Here is a 16770-nt window from a genome sequence, read left to right as displayed (position 1 = left end):
TAGAGGATCCCACACTGGGTATAACTTGGAAAGTCCCCAATAAAAGTACAATTTGCATAGAGCCAGAAAGGTGTGAGGGTTCACATCCTTGTGTAATAGGACCTCTGTTTATTTCTTTAGGATGGTGTTAGTAGGCATGAGAAGTGCCTTGTGAAACATTTTCAGCCCCAACACACCAAGAAAAATGTCAAGAATAGGTCTAGGATGATTGCTCTATGCAAATTGTACTTTTATTGGGGACTTTTCAAGTTATACCCAGTGTAAATTTATTTGCTATCATGCTATACTTCCAGCATTGTTTAAAAGACATCCCAAGTCTCCATGAATTAACTCAAAAGGATGGTAGCATTTTTTCTTCTTGCAGAAAAGAAGGACCAATGCTGTAGATACTTGTTTACTTCCAGACAAACTCTGGAAATTAGCTTCTACATAGTCTCCTGATGTCAGACTCCAATATGAAGTTGATGATAGTCGATCAATTTCATATGGAGTCTGCTTTCAAACGCGCCTGCAACATGGGCGTAGATTATTCTCACGACATTTATTCCCACAGTTCGCCTTTGAGCGTTGAAAAGGTGTCATGTGATCGCTTCGTGTGACGCGTCTTGTGGGGAGCGGCAACCCACTGCCAAATTTTCAACTCCGCCGTATTTTCCCATCACCAAAGACCTGATCAAAAAATGGTTGATTGTCTCAACTGCTCGTATTTACTTCAACACAACAGTAGATTGCCACTTTAAGTGTGGATATATGTAGGTGGAGCATAAGTAAAGGTGCTCGTATACAATTTAGCACAAAAATACAAAAATTCCGTCAGTTAATATCTTACTTCGAGCCTTCCAAACCCCTTTATAAAATTCTGTCCTGAACAAATCCATCCTACACTCCATGAGTTTGTGCCTGCAAAAATTTGAAAGAATACCTCTACAGATGAGGTAGCAATCCATGACAGGGGAATGGCATGGTAAGACGTGTCGATGATCACGTGTTGCAATAAAGAAAGTAACTGAAGCATGACCAAAGCGCGACTATTGGCGTCAGCAATGCGTTATCGTCATTACCTCTGCATATATTGACTTGTTAACCACAAGTATCTTATATCATGGGCAAAGACACTTGGAAACTGGGCCAGAAGTCACGATTGACATTGCAAACTTCCCAGTCAATGACAAACCTTTGCAACATTCACTCTGACAACTTGGAGAACAGACCGGAACACAATATGAATGTCTAAAGCTCAAAATCAGCAGGAGCTTGAAGCTCAACTCGATGTGAGGAGTGAATAGGAAAGCTACATTCCAGAGGAAAATGCATCTGACATGTATAGTGACACAGATATAGAACTTGGCTACTAAATTCAATTATAATAGTATATTATATATCACCACAAACAACATAGACTTGTAAATTGGTCCCTACATATTGATTGAAGTGAAATAACAGTCATCGACCACTGAATTCGACTATTTGGTGCGAGACAAACAGAACCAAACAGCACGATTTTATTGGCACGGTTGCCGCTCCCCACGTCTTGTAGATCAAACAGAAATAGAGGTTCCAATTTCGAAGTTTTTCATTGCTCCATGTCCGTGAAACTGGCCCCAATCCCACCTGAGACACCTCATCAACAAAATATTCTTGCACCAATCACTCCTACCCCATTCTGGAACTACAATGGAGTTTCTGATAGCTCATTTTCTCCATTTCCTTCTTCCCTGTCCCTCTCAGCTTGTTCCTAGATTTGAGAATTAGTATATTTACAGCAGTAGAGGTATGAAGAGCCAGTACCTGGTCTTCCTCAAGTGCAGTTGTTAGATATATGGCAAGAATGGCTGGATTGGAGGGAATTTCATGGTCGGACAAAGGGTAGGATCCTCCAGAATAGCAAGTATGGCATGCATAACCATGTATATATGTGCAGCTTTTCCCAATCCCATTGCTGAGATTGCAAGGACATTGAGCATTGAGGTAATACCCTGAAGTTAGTAGTCATGTGGACCAGATGGGAGGTGTTTCTGTTGGATTTGGAGGGAGAGGGCCCACCCCTTTGCAGATTTGAATGTAGACTTTTTGGTTACTGGTGTTTCAGGCATTATTACCAGGGAAAACACGTATAATTCGTCAATGAAGCACAACTAATTTACAACGCGACGTGGTCCGTGGGAACAAAACATGACCATTATTTTTACGCCTATGTTGACCTTACCACAAGGCCCAGACTAGCTTCTACAGACATTATGCAATGTTCATTTCAACATTTCTACCTACCTTTTGTATTATACACACTACAAACATCAATGGGGAGTTATTTTACCTCATTCCAACAAATATATTGAGTGAAAAATACATAAATTGAGAACAAGTTCAAATTTACCTTTTAGGGGAGGATATAGAATTTTCTAACCCAAAGACTTTATGAAGCTCATAACAATAGCAGGGAGACTGAGTGTTCAAAATATCTCTTCCTCAAGTTGTGAATTGCTTCCAGTAGGTTGCAGTCATTCAGAATTTCCCATTTTGTCAAATCCCATTTTTGGGTAGTCCTGTTTTTACCGCACCCTCCGAACCGCGTCAGAAAATGCTTATGTAAAGTGTGGACTTTAAAACCACGTCGCGTCAATTTCGAGGAACCTCCTCATAACTCTCGATGTGTTTGAAACTTTTCAACACTATTTGCTGTCACAAATTTCATTCATATTTCATTATGACCTCAACATTAATGTATAGCAATGTTCAAACTGTCAGATCCTACAAGAAATTAGAACCAATCCCTGAAATACCCGAAACTTCAGCATTCATCACACCCTTCCTGCCATCTTCATTGAGTTCCCTTCTTCCAACATCTCAAAATGACCAACATGGGTCGTCACCTACTACACCTCCATTTTCCAGCTCCCCATTTAACAATTTGAGCTCTCTTGGTGGATCTTTGAGCCAACCTCGACTGATCAAACCTCCCAAAGCAATGTGCGGAAGCTGATATTCAAGTTTGAGAGAATGGAAATGTTTCTAAAGGACTCGGGATTCGATTCTGTTGGTGACTTTTTAAAGATTTCCCAGCCACCTCTCTGGGGAATCAGATCCTCAAGGCTCTTGGAATGTGCCGTTGCTAAGATATCAAACGGGGAAAGTGACCACGTAGAAAAGATCCGATGGTCCCAAAGGCTAGACGAAAAGAAAGACCACATTCATTGATCAGATGGACCTCGTCGACGCACACTCCTTGATTTCACCTGCTAAACAGATCCCAGCCATCCGTGCGGTGCTCAAAGTCTCTTTGCAGTACGAGAATGCAGAGATTTTCTGTCTTGACATTCATGAACCTAGGCCAAAACTCATCAGTAGAACGAGGAAGATCACTGATAGACATACAATGTTATCAGCCAGCCCCTTTTTTGGTGTTGAGTTTCTTGACAATTGTGTCTTGAAGTCCTTCAGGGTCCTGCCAGTGGGGTTGTCGAGCCATCATTAAGTCATCATAACGAATCAGAAATCAGTCAGGATGTAGAGTATCAAGTTTGACGTGTATTAGGGTAGAAATGCTCGGGCTATCGTGTCGAGAGCAAAACGGCAAGGAGGTAATATTGACGCGACGTGGTTTCAAAGTCCGCACTTTACATAAGTATTTTCTGACGCGGTTCGGAGGGTGTGGTAACAAACAGACTTTATATATCGTGAACCAAGGTACGACTTTACATATATCAAAGTCTGTCTAGGAGAGACTAATTTTTGGGAGTTGTCATAGTCAATGCCCTGCTGTATCCTGAGTTTTTATTTGTTCATCTCCAGACTTGGTATATACAATCTACATGTCCTTAGTTATGTTTCATGCACCAGAGTTTAGTCCTTAAAATGTTTGGTTCTTGTGTTACAGCACCAACTTTGTCCAAAAAATCATGTGACATTACTTTTGATCAGTGAGTGTAAGTAGGAATAATCACCTCAGTGTTTGCGCGGGTAAGCCAAACGACCAGACTACCTAGAGCAGGGTATTTATTACCTACGGAGTAACTAAAGGCACATATTGAATTTAGATGCCTGCAATAACAGCTGATTGCAAAACGATGGGCCAGTTGTGCTCAAGCTGCTCTTCAGTCTTGAAATTTGAAAGGTTATAATTAGAAATCAATTACTAGTAGAAGCACAGCTCCTGCTGCTGCCAGTTGTTGTTTGGTCCAGCTTCAATGACGTTCAATCGATGCACAAACAAACGGCTGAAGATCAGACTCCGTTACAACTACCTATCGGTTTGCAATCAGCTGAAATGGATCACGAGTGATAGGATATAGAGCAATATGGGGAAATGAATGTAAGTAAAGGAATTTCTCCGAAGATATGGAGATGGCGAGGGCGTCGCGTCACCTAACACAGGGATAACGATCCAACCCAGGCTTCCTTTCTGGATAAAAGGCGAAAGGCTAGCAACTTCCGACGCACTTCAGCTGCAATGGTTCGTGCCATCATCCTAGCTGGCTGTTACCTCCTAGCCCTGGTCACGTCCGGCTTTTGCCTATCTTCTGGCCACGAACTTATAGGCATCGAATCTCGCAGCCTTGACGCTATATACCAAGCTGCTCTTAAGGAAAAAGGAACTTTGAGAATCTCCTGGGGCGGTGACGGTAAACCAGTTGTTTTTTGTCTCTTGGAAAACCCAATTTTTTTTTTCTGTTCAAAGGAAAATCAAATGGCGCAGGAATTATAGCCGCTTTCACGAAGCGTTTCCCAGACGTCGAGTTCAACCTAACTGTTGACCTATCCAAGTACCACGACAGCCGTGCTGATCGTACTTTCGACACTTCAAATGGAGAGGACGATGGTACTGACGTCGTACTCCTTCAAACTGTGCACGATTTTCCTCGCTGGAAGAAAGCGAACCGATTGCTGCCCTACAAGGTAGCCACCTGGAACGACATTCAGTCACCGTTCAAAGACGAAGACGGTGCTTTTACAGGCTGCTTCATTGGTAAGCTCCCAAACCCTCTCTACGCGTACACCTAGATCATTATTTTTTCTTTCTTTATCTATGCAGGCGAGTTCGGTACAATTGTCTTCAACGACGACAAAGCCCCCAACGACACAGTACCAACCACATACCAATCATTCCTCAAGCCAGAGTGGCGCAACAAACTCGCTATGACCTATCCAAACGACGACGACGCCATTCTCTACCTTTTCACCTTGATCGTCAAACAGCACGGCTGGACCTTCATCGACTCCCTCGTCTCGCAAAACGTAACCTGGCTCCGGGGAACCGGAAACCCCACCGCACTCATCGCCAAACCATCCTCACAAAACGAGCTCGCGGCATCCTTCGCTGCATCCCCGTCCTCCGCAGCCGTAATCTTAACCAAATTGCCCACTGAAGACCACTACGTCACTTGGCCGCAAACCGGCGCCATCTTTGCGACCACGAAGATGCCGGAAACTGCCAAGCTCTTCATGAGTTATATCATGAGCGACGAATGGCAAGCGGGAGGCTTTCCGTCGAGTGGATACGCAACGAGGAAACAATTTGATACGGATGGGGTTTTGAACCAGACGCTTACGAACCCTCTTGGGTTTGTGACGTTTATGCAGGATCGCGGGAGTGTGGAGAGGTGGAGGTTCCAGTTCGAGACTACGTTGGGAACCCCACAGGGAATAAGTCCCCTCCTCGACAATACCGTTTAGTTCTCCATTCACCATCCATCTGCTTCGAGAAACGTAATATTTATCCAGAGAGTCCTTTGATCAACTGAGAAGTGCAGTACGTCTAATTTTCCTTGACACTTGAGAGATCCGCAACAGGATACACAAATACAACATGTTACATTCATTTTACTTCCCTTCCATCTAAATACCAGCCTTCGCATCCTCCCCAGCAACATACAAAAGCAAATCACAAACCCTACGCGAGTATCCCCACTCATTATCATACCACGAAATAAGCTTGACAAAGTTCGTGTTCAGCTGAATACCAGCCTTGGCATCAAAGATCGACGACGCGTTGTGTCCAACGAAATCAGTGGAGACGTTTTGTTCGTCAGTGTACTCGACGATGCCCTTGTACGCGCCCTCGGACGCAGCTTTGATGACGGCTTTGATCTCGTCGTACGTTGCGCTCTTCTCAAGGCGCACGACGAGATCGACGACGGAGACGTCGAGGGTGGGGACGCGGAAGGACAAGCCGCTGAGCGAGTGAGGTGAGCATGATATCGTGATGATAGATCAACGGCAGGGCCTACGTCAATTTCCCATTCAAGGAAGGGATAACCTTGCCCACAGCCTTGGCCGCACCGGTGGACGAGGGGATGATGTTGTTGTTAACGCTACGCCCACCACGCCAGTCCTTGTTCGAAGGCCCATCGACAGTCTTCTGTGTAGCGGTGGTGGCATGGACGGTAGTCATCAACCCCTCGACGATACCAAAGTTGTCATGGACGATCTTGGCGAGGGGAGCAAGGCAGTTGGTGGTACATGAGGCGTTGGAGATCTATGTCAATCTGAATGTTAAAAGAAAGAAAAAAACTTTTGCAAAAGATGATGAACGAAAACGCACGACTGTGTACTTTGGATCGTACTTGTCAAGATTGACGCCACACACAAACATAGGTGCGTCGGCCGAAGGGGCGGAGATAACAACCTTCTTTGCTCCGCCTTTCAAATGCGCAGAGGCCCTGGAACGTTCGAGGTTTCTGATAAGCAGTCCATTCAATCTGAGAGCGGTGTCATGACTTACTTGTCGACGGTAGTGAAGACACCCTAAAATTTGACCGAGTAAGCTTGTCTCCAACAAAAAGAAGGAAAAAATAGAAACGAACAGTAGATTCGACGATGTACTCGGCACCAGCTGAACCCCAGGGAATAGCGGCGGGATCGCGCTCGCTGAAGACGGTGACGGGGGTGCCGTTGATAACGAGCTTGCCGTCCTTTGCTTCGACGGTTCCCTTGAATCGTCCGTGGACGGAATCATATTTGAACATATAGACCATGTATTCAAGGTCAATGAAGGGGCTGTCGTTCGTTCAGTCACCAAATAACTTGGTAGAGATATGGCTGGACTGACTCGTTCACGGCAACGACCTTGATGTCCTGCAGCTCCAGGGCATTACGGAGTACGATACGGCCGATACGACCTGCGAAATCATAGAGCGCATCAGTAAAGAGTTGTGCCAAACGTCGATGAACTCACCGAAACTGTCGGATAATTATGAAGTCTTCAATATGGACAACAGACAAATTACGCACCCGTTGATGCCGACGTTGACCTAAGAGCAATAATTCAATAGCAGAACGCGGACATGGACAAAAAGCACAAACCATTGTGATAGTTGAGTGAGTTGTAGTGGGTGAGTAAGGAATGTCAGGCTAGAAAGTAACGCAGAAAGCACGTTATATGTTGCGCGCCATCCTCCGGACACCGCCGAGCATGGAGCTTTCGAGGCTCTCGGGAATGTGACTTATCGATAAAGATCGCAGCAGATTCGGTGAAATGCAGGCGAACGGCTCAATCGATCAGTCATCCGTTGCTTACGCGTGTCGACGTCATCACAAGTTATTCGCATTCAACAAAGTAGTATTACACACGTTTCAACTCCTATAGCTAGTAGTCCGTTACTTCCGTCCAGCCTTCGCGTCAACATCAGCAACGTGCACAATAAGATCGCACACGCGACGAGAATATCCCCACTCATTGTCATACCAGGCAATCAGCTTGACAAAGTTGGGGTTCAGCATGATCCCGCCCTTGGCGTCGAAGATGGACGAATAGGTGCTTCCAACAAAGTCGGTGGACACCACCATCTCGTCGGTGAAACCTATGATGCCTTGATATTCCTTGCTAGCGGCGGCTTCTTTGAACGTCTTGACGATGTCCTCGTATGATGTGGCTTTCTCGGTGCGCACCACAAGATCAACCACGGATACGTCGAGAGTGGGGACACGGAAGGCAAGTCCACTAGATGAAAAAACGTCGTTGAGTGAGGTGGTCAAAGTAGCGAGACTACGCACGTCAATTTCCCATTCAGCGCAGGGATGACCTTCCCCACAGCCTTGGCGGCCCCAGTTGAGGAGGGGATAATATTATTGTTAACACTGCGACCGCCACGCCAGTCTTTATGAGACGGCCCATCTACGGTTTTCTGCGTCGCCGTTGTCGAGTGGACGGTCGTCATGAGACCTTCGATGATCTTGTACTTGTCATTCACGACTTTTGCAAGGGGTGCGAGGCAGTTCGTGGTGCAAGATGCACAGGAGATCTAGGTGGCAGTGAGAAAAGAACAGCGACATGAAATACTACGACATACGACGTTCTCCTCGGGGTTATACGTGTCCTCGTTGACCCCGATGACATACATGGGTGCGTCAGCAGAGGGCGCGGAGATGATGACTTTCTTCGCGCCGCCTTTTAGATGGAGTTCGGCCCTGAATAGAAATTATAGCTAGGTACATAGCAAAAGGAGCAAATGGTAGTACTGTGCTTTGTGAGTGAACACTCCCTGTAAGATCTCAATCAGTGTTTCAGAGAAGATTCAACGGGCACCGTACCGTTGACTCCACGATATACTCTGCGCCAACGGCGCCCCACTTGATAGTGGCTGGATCTTTCTCGTTGAACACATGGACAGGCTTTCCAGCGATATAGAGTTTGCCGTCCTTCGCCTCGACCGTTCCCTTGAAACGGCCATGCACAGAGTCAAACTTGAACATATAAACCTGGAAGAACCTCTTTAATATTTGCAAGGCAATGTCAAGGAAACACGAACCATATATTCGAGGTCAATAAATGGGCTAACGGAGAAAATCAGCCGCAGGTTTCAATACGTCTCTTAAATGTGCAAAACGTACTCGTTCACAGCGACGACCTCGATGTTTCCCATCTCGAGGGCATTTCTAAAGACGATACGACCAATACGACCTTGTCCATGGAGAATTAGCTTTATAGACTTTGAGAATGTACTGAGACCTACCGAAACTAGAGAGAGATGCGTGTGTTCGTCTCTCCGTGCAGTTATACGAGGTGAAAATCCACTCACCCGTTGATTCCGACTTTGATCTGAATGGCCAGAAAGTCAGTGCTGTCGACGATGAAGAAGAGCTGTAACGTACAGGTGCCATTGCAATTGAGAGAAGAAATAGCGAGTCACGGAGGTCGCACTATATACTATGCGACAAGAGCGTCATAGGGAGATGACGTCGTTGACTGGCCCCGTTGGTGCTCATGGGGCTGGTTAGTAGTTGCTCATCGTAGTAAGCAACTCCCTGTCACTTGATCTGTGAGAGTCCGGTATATTATTACACAACGAAAAAAAGAACCAACAAGAAATGTACTCATAGTCAAACCCTTTCTATCTATACACCTTCCACATCCTTCTTTCCCCTCTTCCCCTCCCCACCAGCCAAGCTCTTCATTTCCCAATGCAATCTAACCATATTCCTCGCACTCGCAAAATTAAACCCAGCCGCAAGACCCAAAACCACACTCAAAAACACCACCAACCAGTCCATCTGATTTCCCTCCCATTTCATCAATCTCTCATATAGCCCAGTTGATTGTGAAAGACGGATGTAGACGGTCCCGGCGTTGATGCACCCAGTGAACAAGTACATGGACGCCATGAATAAAGGCACGGAGAAGGTCAGTGTAGGCGCGGAGAAGGGGAGGAGGGTGTCAGTGCCGCTGAATGTTTGCGTTGTTTTGTAAAGGATTATGGCGAGGCTTTGGTGGATAGGTTCAAAATGAAGTAGTTACAAGAGACTTGTCGAAATGCTCACAAAAGGCTGCAGAGTGCCATCCCAGCTTTTTACACGGGAAAGTTAGCATTCATCGCATTGACGGCGAGTCAGTGCGCTCACCCCATCTAATTATCCCAAAACTCAGCACCAAGCTAGACGAGAGAGACGGATGGAACTCACAAAGCAGCTTCGTAGAACGACTCGTAGTGCGCAACAGACATCTTGATCTCAGCTAGCAGCGAGCTGTGAGGGGGAGGGACATGAACTGGCTGTGGTCGAGTGACAGGCACGAATCTGATCACGCTTGAGATCACGTTCAGCGTGACAGAAAGGTCACCGACGCGTCCACAACAATGCACTCTCCTACTCACTTCCACCACGGCGCATTTGATCAGGCATGTCTAGCGTGACTATACGGGTACGCTAAATTTTAGATCGCACTAAACCCTGCGTTAACGTTGTCGACACACACAGAACGTCGAATTCATAAACAACCCCGCCAAATTTTCCGACGTCTATCAATTTCGTGTTACCTTCGAATGCATCGCACCTCTGAAAGATGGTGAGTTCCTAACGCTCGACTACTCTATTCACTGTCATTCTTAGCACCCTAGACCTCGAATGGAAACTCATCTTCGTGTCATGCCCCGAAAAAGAAGACCTTGACCAAGAGCTAGATGATTGTCTGGTCGGTCCCGTTCCGATTGGGATAAACTCGTTCGAATTCGAAGGATCTCCGCCAGATCCTTCAAAAATCCCACCAGAAGATGTTTTAGGGGTGGCAGCGCTCATTCTGACGGGGTCATATAATGACCAAGAGTTTGTGCGTGTGGGGTACTACCAGAACACGGAATACGATAATGAGGAGATGAAGGAGACGCCGCCTGCGAAGATTGCGTTTGAGAGGTTGGTGAGGGATATCAGTGCTAAACCTCGTGTGACGCGTTTTCAGATCAAGTGGTGAGCTGTCCGCTTGTTAATGTCGACTTTTAATGCTGACCCCTCTTAGGGATGTCGCTTCGCCCCAACTTGCGCACGCCGCTGCAGGCGCTGTTACTTCTGCTCCAGTTCCTTCTGCCAATGATTTGGATGATTCAATGGACGTTGAGGCTCCTGGAAAACCAAACGGCACCGCACTATCATGATATCACAGCCATCTTGTATTTATTGTATTTCATCTTAGATATTCTTTGACTGGAAGTCATACGCCATTCACATTACCAGAGCCTTTCCAACCCGGAGCCAAGCAACAAGCAGATGTCATCAGGGAGATATCGACCAGAAAAACCCTTGCGGTGATGGCTCAAAGGCCTGGCTGATATTGGTTCAAAAGTGCTGCTCTTTCCTCAAAAAAAGGCTGAAATTTTACATTACCAGAGCCTTTCCAACCCCGAGCCAACAAGTGGCAGATGACATCAGGGAGACATTCACCAGGAAAACCACAGGAACTCTTTTGAAGGGCATTAGGGGTGATGGTTTAAAAGCGTTGATACTTCCAGCCGTTAGGTATGTGACCTCTCCCCCCTTACTTGTCGCTAACTTCAAATTCATGAAGAATCCTCCCATTTCAAACCACTCCTCAAAAAGAGGGTGAAAGGATCACCGAAAGTATTTCATTTTTCAGCACCAGTTTGTGAACAGGTGACGAAACGTACAACGTAGTTTGAGGACCAGATCTAGTTACCCCATACAAAGATCTTCCGCTATAACTTATCCCTTACTTTACAACGACAGTTTCCAGAAAGCAGCAGAGCTCGAATTTCCCTAAAGTCCCCTCTTAAATGTCGTCAAGATCTATGATCTTCTCGTCTTCCACTGTTTTCTGAGAGGGCAGAATTTGGTCCGGCAGCTCATCATCATTTTCATCCAGATCACATAGTCCGTCAGCGTTGACGAAAGGTTTCTTCGCCGGGTGGTCCTTGGCTGATTTGGGCACCACGACTCCAGATCGTATTCTGGTGCCAGGCCTCCGACCGAGCTCTATGACCTTCCTTGCAACACGAACAGCTTCTAGTTCTTCGAACTAAAGAGATACAAAAATGAGCAGAATTTAGTCACAACGAAAGAGAATTTACCTTCTTCTGGGTTTCCGCGTTGTCTACTCGGCGTACTCCTGGTTTGAGAGAAGGATCGAAACCCAGTGACTTGATCACGCTGGCCGAGTATGCGCCTTTAGATTGTACCGAGTCGTCCTTTTCGCCGGTTTCTTTTCCCTTCCCTTTCTCTCCCCCAAGTTTACCTTTCCCCGAAAACTCTCGAGCTTTCATCACATCCCTCATGCCTTCCCTATCTCTTTCGAGTAACAGCTTCAAAGCTCGATCCGCATCTTTCCCAGCAGTCTTTCGCTTGGCCTTGGCTTGCCCCTCTCGTCCCATCGTTTCTGACACAAATAGAGTCCGTGAATCACTATTGGACCCGCTAACGACGTGCCCAGAAACAATGTAAGTGGCTCCACTAGAAACACCCTCCGGTTTGAGACCCCACTGTCGAAGGGGGTCATAATCATGTTTCCGAGTCGACTTGGTGGAGGTCGTCAGCCCAGAAGTCCTGTTATTCTCGCCGTCAGCTGGCGATCGCAATGTCGATCGTAGAGCACGAACCCTACTGAGAACTCGGGACGCGCAGCCCGCCTGTGTTGGACGGCTGCTTGTACGTGGTACTCGCACACCTCGCTGACACTCTTGTCGCACCAACTTCCGCACACCTTTCCATCGCGTTTCTGGACGGTGCACATTCCAAGATCGCGTGAGCGTCCGATTACCACAATGGACGCTGCAGATTCCGGTGTAACGGCTAAAATGTTGTTAACTGGGTGTGGTGTATCTGCTGACCTCTGAATGATAGTTCAATATTTGAAGGACAGGGTAAGATCAAAGTACCTGAAATGGTTTGAGGATCTTGGGATTGAGTAGCGCGACGACATCCCCTTCCTTGAGTTTTGCCATACTCTCGAAAGCACCTCTGCTCCCACCCTTGTAAATCTTCTCTTGCCGCTTGTCATCATTGCTCATGAGGTCGAAACCATCCGACTCAAATAACAACAAAGATAGAAAAGCGTCTCCACGTATGACTGCTTTACCTCCAGTAGCCGACGAAGACGATCGTGCCCGAGCCCCAAAGTCGACGAGTTTCATGTTCACAAAACGTTTCCCTGAAGGTTTCTCTGGCAGCTTCTCCTTTCCCTTCACCTTCCTTCCCTCATCCTCGTCGGGTCCAACAGTTACTGGTGCACGTGTGAACTTAATAGGTCCACGTTCGGCGACGACGGCTATGGTTACCCAGTCCCCTGGAACAGGAACGTCGTAGCCTTGCTTGTCTGGGAGTAGTCGGACTGCAGAGTAAAGGCGTGATGGCGATAAATAGTAACGAGCTCGAAGGTAGTCTTGAAAGTCTTCATGTGATATTTTACGTGATCTGAAACGGTTGAGAGGTTACAAGTAACGCGTTGGAAAGAATGTTGAACTGACGAAAGGTTGATACCTGAATGTGGTTCCAGCTTGTCGAAGTTTGGGTCGTCACTCGGTGGCCTGTGGTCATACGGCCCAGGTTCGAGGTCCTCGATGAGTGCCAGCCGTTCGTCACGTATCGGACCCGAAGGTTCATCCACCTCCAGATGGGGCGTTTCCTTAAAACCCTTCGTTCGGCTGACAGCAGCAACTGGGGTGGTATCGACGGCAGAACTCATCGTCGCGAGTTGGTCAAGCATCTTAGAAGGTGCTGGCTTGATACACAGCTTCTCGATAGAGCCTGCCTCAGCTGGTGCCCGCTTCGACGCGTCTTTACGCTCAGTTTTTGCGAAGACGGGTCGCACAGAACCCATGCCTTGTTTAGGATGGTCAAGCTTCCGTTTCTTCTCTGTTGAGCAGTAAGCTCACGTATGGAGTAAATAGCAGAAATTTACTCGGTGACGGTGTTGCCGGAGCCAGTAGGATAGGTTCTGGGTTCTTTCGCTTGGGCGACGTAGGTGCTTTTGCTGCAGGTGCATCATCAGGCAACTCAACTAGCTGAGCTTGTAAGAAAGCAATCTGTTTCTTGAGTTCCTCTTGCTTTCTACGTTCTTCCTCCAATCTGCCCGACGAGGATTCCATTGTCGTAGAAGTAGCCAGAAAGAAACGAAGATTTTGTCAAGCTGTCATTGTGCAAGTCGCGGTCACGAGGATCAGCTTATTTGCTTATGTTTTTCTCAGAATCTCACGGATCATTGATTTCATACTCAGATCAAGACTAGAACCTCGTAGAGTCCTTCATGAACAACGTCGCACGAAGCGAGAAAATATGACAGTGTCGTAATCCGAATGTGTATGCAGCCTTCATTGATGGAGGAGTCTAATTTTTATGTCGCTCCGGCAGCAAGATCCGTTGTGTGGAAACAAAGGGTCCGGAAGATACCGCATCGTGTCAGGCAACAGAACTGTGCCAACTCCCCGCTTGCCACTCACCTTCATCCTTCGGCTGTGCACAAACTGAACGCAACGTCTCACCTTCCTTGCAGCCAATGGTGTTCCCTAAACCCCCCCTGTGGAGAATTATCAAAACCGTAGACCAGAATCCTGGCGCTGGAGCCACTCCCAGTACTGCAGTTGATTTACAAACTAAGGCTGTGAACATTGCCTGCCGCTTAGGAAATTTGTCCTCCTTCATTCCAGCAACAAAGGAGCTCCTCGCTTGCAAATTACTCTCTCCTAATGAATTCAAGAGAAATTGCAAGAAGGTTGGTCAATCTACTGAATGTGATAGACAATCGCTGACCGACAAACAGATCATCGCCTTAATCGAGGTAAATGTGCAATCAGATAAAACATCACCATCATTTTTTTCTAACGGTATCTGTGACCTCTTTGTTACCATAAAGGTCGCTCGAAGGACCCTAATTTCGGCTGGCGTTCAAGTCTATGCCTTTAGTTACTGTTCTGAGCCACTTGCTCCGTGCAAAAGGGCGTACATTGATCTCTTAAACATGTTGCAAGAGAATCGCCACAACGTCGACGCCGCGCTGAATGGTAACATTCAGACACTTTTTTTTCGGTATACACCTGACTCAAACACGAGTAGCACGTATGCAAAGCCTCCTCGTGCCGCTTTCCCCGTCATTCATAATTCATAAAAGTGGAATCCCATCCTCCGTGGTCCCGCCTAAAAGCCGCGCAGATCAGAGGAAAGCACCTGCCACAGCATGGGGGCCATTTCCCTATACGCCTTCAACTGCCGCAACCACAGGGCCCTCCCTCATGCCTCGTAAGTCGTGTCATCTAATCCTCTAGATTCCGCCAGTGACTAAAAATATATATTTCAGCTCCTGACGCTTTTCCAAGTGTTCCAGACAAAGATAGGCAATATTCCAATTCCTTCCGGATCCAACGAAAATCGAGCAGGCCACGACTGTGGACCGCGGAAGAAATCCCCATACCCGCTGAGAAACCCGAGAAACGTCGGCGCTCCAGAAGTCCCTGTAAACGCCAAACGGATGTGGACCAAGAAAATGTTATTCCACAATCGCATCCGCGAATATACCGGCCTATGCCACGCCGTTTTGGTATTTTCTGCACGGGCAAAAGTTCCATGCATGGTCCGAACCCAGCTGAACGTATGGGGCGCCCGACGAATGTGCGGCCACTTATTAGAGAATGACACTGAGAACAACTGTTTTCTCCCTCCTTATTGTATTACTAGATGCGGGGATACGGATTGTACGGAGACGAAGACAAAGTCTATCTATCTCAAGGCTATCTGCCACTTCGAGACAAAAGAATTCATCCACAGTACAACAGGCGCATCAAGAGTCGCACGCATCCGTTTCACGTGGACAACCTCGAGTAGTATAGCCAGATACCCGGAAATACTTACTGGATACAGACCTCCCTTAAAACACGATATTTATTTGGGTCTGGAACCCATTACGACGACCCTTGTTCACCAGTCAAACGCTCGCCGTCAAGGTCCATGGAACGGCTTTCGATTAGGATCCAGCTGGTTTTATCGCCACATGCGGTACACATTAACAGCTTGCCATTGGGAGATGGTGTTTCATCTGGTGAACGCAAACTGTAAGAAATTTAATGTGTACCGCCGTGCCCGTGTGGGCGCGAGACTCTTGGGTCCTGCAGATAAATATAGCGCAATGGTCCGTTCTGCAAAACAAAAATGTCGGTATAGAAATTCATCGCCTGCTGGAGGTGAACCCAGCCGTTCAAAAAAAAAAAAGGAAAAAAAGTTTCTGACGCTCGAGGCGCTCAAATATCAAATACGTCAATCCTCGCGTGGCTCGCAAATACGCGACGCTACATTTCCAAAAACAAATACTAAGCCAAGAGTCTTTGGGCCAGTAGGCTCCAGAAAATAAATCCATGGGAGAAAGATTTCGTTTAATCAATGAACATCCCGCCTTCCTGCGCCGACTCCGTAGGTCCGATATTACTGGGTACCGGTGGACTCAAATTCCCAAACCTGATCAGATCCAGTTCACCCCTCCATCCTTTAAACTTCTGAAGGAGCACATTCTCCTCACGCGACCCACCCTGAGATATCTCTTCGTCTTCCAAGATGGATATCATATGCCCTATCGCCCGATCCACTTTATCTAATGCGCCACGCATCAGATATGGGTTACCGAGGTAGTTTTCGGGCGGTGTCGAACGGGGTGGTGTTGGAGAAGCAGCTATACAGAATATAAGTACTAACCGGGACATTTATTGGTAAGCGAGGACATGCCTTTCGAAGGATCGTTCTTCGGGAAGACCTGCAAATAATGTCAATAGAACGTCCCAAATTTCTGAAGTATACCCCACATACGGCGCCAGGATTTTCTCTTGTTGGGGAGGGAGGTATACCCGATATCTGACCAGGATATTTGGCTTCATCTAGAAAGCGCTCATTTCACCTCCAAAGCAACAAAATTAAAGAAACCACATACCTTCTCCCGCAGACATCGTTTTCTTTCGAGTTGGTTTGTTTCTGCAGAATGTGGGGAAAATTTAAGTTGTTCAGCCAATCCATGACGTAGTATGTGGCTTAGGTGGAGTTGCCAAATAAAGTGACGGTTATCGGGCCGTTCGGCTG

At 46.9% G+C, this 16770-nt stretch overlaps 9 protein-coding genes across 9 annotated transcripts; 4 read left to right on the top strand and 5 right to left on the bottom strand.

The window, feature by feature from the left end:
- Positions 1-4447: 4447 nt before the first annotated feature.
- Positions 4448-5670, top strand: LACBIDRAFT_189973 (uncharacterized protein; the record flags this gene model as incomplete). Its single annotated transcript, XM_001879938.1, has 3 exons — positions 4448-4619; positions 4676-4963; positions 5030-5670. 3 exons carry the CDS (start codon positions 4448-4450, stop codon positions 5668-5670), a joined length of 1101 nt encoding a protein of 366 aa, XP_001879973.1.
- A 60-nt stretch (positions 5671-5730) lies between these two features.
- On the bottom strand, positions 5731-7333 carry LACBIDRAFT_318873 (glyceraldehyde 3-phosphate dehydrogenase). The gene is made up of 9 exons (XM_001879681.1): positions 7300-7333; positions 7228-7247; positions 7172-7176; positions 7046-7115; positions 6801-6993; positions 6719-6741; positions 6539-6656; positions 6225-6472; positions 5731-6169 (listed from the first exon to the last, which is right to left on the bottom strand). The coding sequence occupies exons 1-9, from the start codon at positions 7300-7302 to the stop codon at positions 5833-5835; spliced, it is 1017 nt and encodes a 338-aa protein (XP_001879716.1). The 5' UTR covers positions 7303-7333; the 3' UTR covers positions 5731-5832.
- A 194-nt stretch (positions 7334-7527) lies between these two features.
- LACBIDRAFT_184409 (glyceraldehyde 3-phosphate dehydrogenase) lies at positions 7528-9257 on the bottom strand. The gene is made up of 10 exons (XM_001879680.1): positions 9088-9257; positions 9015-9034; positions 8949-8953; positions 8827-8896; positions 8745-8769; positions 8527-8694; positions 8455-8477; positions 8286-8403; positions 7990-8237; positions 7528-7936 (listed from the first exon to the last, which is right to left on the bottom strand). The coding sequence occupies exons 1-10, from the start codon at positions 9094-9096 to the stop codon at positions 7594-7596; spliced, it is 1029 nt and encodes a 342-aa protein (XP_001879715.1). The 5' UTR covers positions 9097-9257; the 3' UTR covers positions 7528-7593.
- On the bottom strand, positions 9257-9991 carry LACBIDRAFT_318871 (uncharacterized protein). The gene is made up of 4 exons (XM_001879679.1): positions 9895-9991; positions 9835-9839; positions 9754-9778; positions 9257-9697 (listed from the first exon to the last, which is right to left on the bottom strand). The coding sequence occupies exons 1-4, from the start codon at positions 9933-9935 to the stop codon at positions 9331-9333; spliced, it is 438 nt and encodes a 145-aa protein (XP_001879714.1). The 5' UTR covers positions 9936-9991; the 3' UTR covers positions 9257-9330.
- Positions 9992-10111: 120 nt separating this feature from the next.
- On the top strand, positions 10112-10678 carry SGA16201 (histone chaperone; the record flags this gene model as incomplete). Its single annotated transcript, XM_001879937.1, has 3 exons — positions 10112-10132; positions 10189-10276; positions 10329-10678. The coding sequence occupies 3 exons, from the start codon at positions 10112-10114 to the stop codon at positions 10676-10678; spliced, it is 459 nt and encodes a 152-aa protein (XP_001879972.1).
- A 334-nt stretch (positions 10679-11012) lies between these two features.
- On the top strand, positions 11013-11351 carry LACBIDRAFT_318869 (uncharacterized protein; the record flags this gene model as incomplete). The annotated part of the gene is made up of 3 exons (XM_001879936.1): positions 11013-11023; positions 11092-11220; positions 11270-11351. 3 exons carry the CDS (start codon positions 11013-11015, stop codon positions 11349-11351), a joined length of 222 nt encoding a protein of 73 aa, XP_001879971.1.
- A 140-nt stretch (positions 11352-11491) lies between these two features.
- LACBIDRAFT_318868 (uncharacterized protein) lies at positions 11492-13802 on the bottom strand (the record flags this gene model as incomplete). Its single annotated transcript, XM_001879678.1, has 6 exons — positions 11492-11737; positions 11790-12261; positions 12315-12547; positions 12594-13128; positions 13182-13569; positions 13616-13802. The coding sequence occupies 6 exons, from the start codon at positions 13800-13802 to the stop codon at positions 11492-11494; spliced, it is 2061 nt and encodes a 686-aa protein (XP_001879713.1).
- A 369-nt stretch (positions 13803-14171) lies between these two features.
- On the top strand, positions 14172-15431 carry LACBIDRAFT_318867 (uncharacterized protein). Its single transcript, XM_001879935.1, has 5 exons — positions 14172-14425; positions 14474-14491; positions 14567-14714; positions 14767-14949; positions 15008-15431. Exons 1-5 carry the CDS (start codon positions 14210-14212, stop codon positions 15340-15342), a joined length of 900 nt encoding a protein of 299 aa, XP_001879970.1. The 5' UTR covers positions 14172-14209; the 3' UTR covers positions 15343-15431.
- Positions 15432-16076: 645 nt separating this feature from the next.
- On the bottom strand, positions 16077-16640 carry LACBIDRAFT_318866 (uncharacterized protein; the record flags this gene model as incomplete). The annotated part of the gene is made up of 4 exons (XM_001879677.1): positions 16077-16369; positions 16423-16450; positions 16504-16571; positions 16625-16640. The coding sequence occupies 4 exons, from the start codon at positions 16638-16640 to the stop codon at positions 16077-16079; spliced, it is 405 nt and encodes a 134-aa protein (XP_001879712.1).
- Positions 16641-16770: the final 130 nt, after the last annotated feature.

Source organism: Laccaria bicolor, genomic scaffold (assembly GCF_000143565.1).
Source record: "Laccaria bicolor S238N-H82 LACBIscaffold_9 genomic scaffold, whole genome shotgun sequence".
Classification (NCBI taxonomy): Eukaryota; Fungi; Basidiomycota; class Agaricomycetes; order Agaricales; family Hydnangiaceae; genus Laccaria; species Laccaria bicolor.
This window is presented reverse-complemented; position numbering and strand designations above follow the sequence as displayed.

Coding starts and splice junctions, on each gene's coding strand:
- LACBIDRAFT_318867 (XM_001879935.1), top strand. CDS start 14,210: ATGGTGTTCCCTAAACCCCCCCTGTGGAGAATTATCAAAACCGTAGAC. Junction 14,715..14,766: donor CGTCGACGCCGCGCTGAATG/GTAACATTCAGA, acceptor AAACACGAGTAG/CACGTATGCAAAGCCTCCTC. Junction 14,950..15,007: donor AGGGCCCTCCCTCATGCCTC/GTAAGTCGTGTC, acceptor TATATATTTCAG/CTCCTGACGCTTTTCCAAGT.
- LACBIDRAFT_318873 (XM_001879681.1), bottom strand. Junction 6,657..6,718: donor GTCTTCACTACCGTCGACAA/GTAAGTCATGAC, acceptor CGAACGTTCCAG/GGCCTCTGCGCATTTGAAAG. Junction 6,170..6,224: donor TCCTTGAATGGGAAATTGAC/GTAGGCCCTGCC, acceptor TCACTCGCTCAG/CGGCTTGTCCTTCCGCGTCC.
- LACBIDRAFT_318871 (XM_001879679.1), bottom strand. CDS start 9,935: ATGTCTGTTGCGCACTACGAGTCGTTCTACGAAGCTGCTTT. Junction 9,698..9,753: donor ATGGCACTCTGCAGCCTTTT/GTGAGCATTTCG, acceptor TATCCACCAAAG/CCTCGCCATAATCCTTTACA.
- LACBIDRAFT_184409 (XM_001879680.1), bottom strand. Junction 8,695..8,744: donor TTATTGACCTCGAATATATG/GTTCGTGTTTCC, acceptor AGGTTCTTCCAG/GTTTATATGTTCAAGTTTGA. Junction 8,404..8,454: donor GTGTTCACTCACAAAGCACA/GTACTACCATTT, acceptor ATTTCTATTCAG/GGCCGAACTCCATCTAAAAG.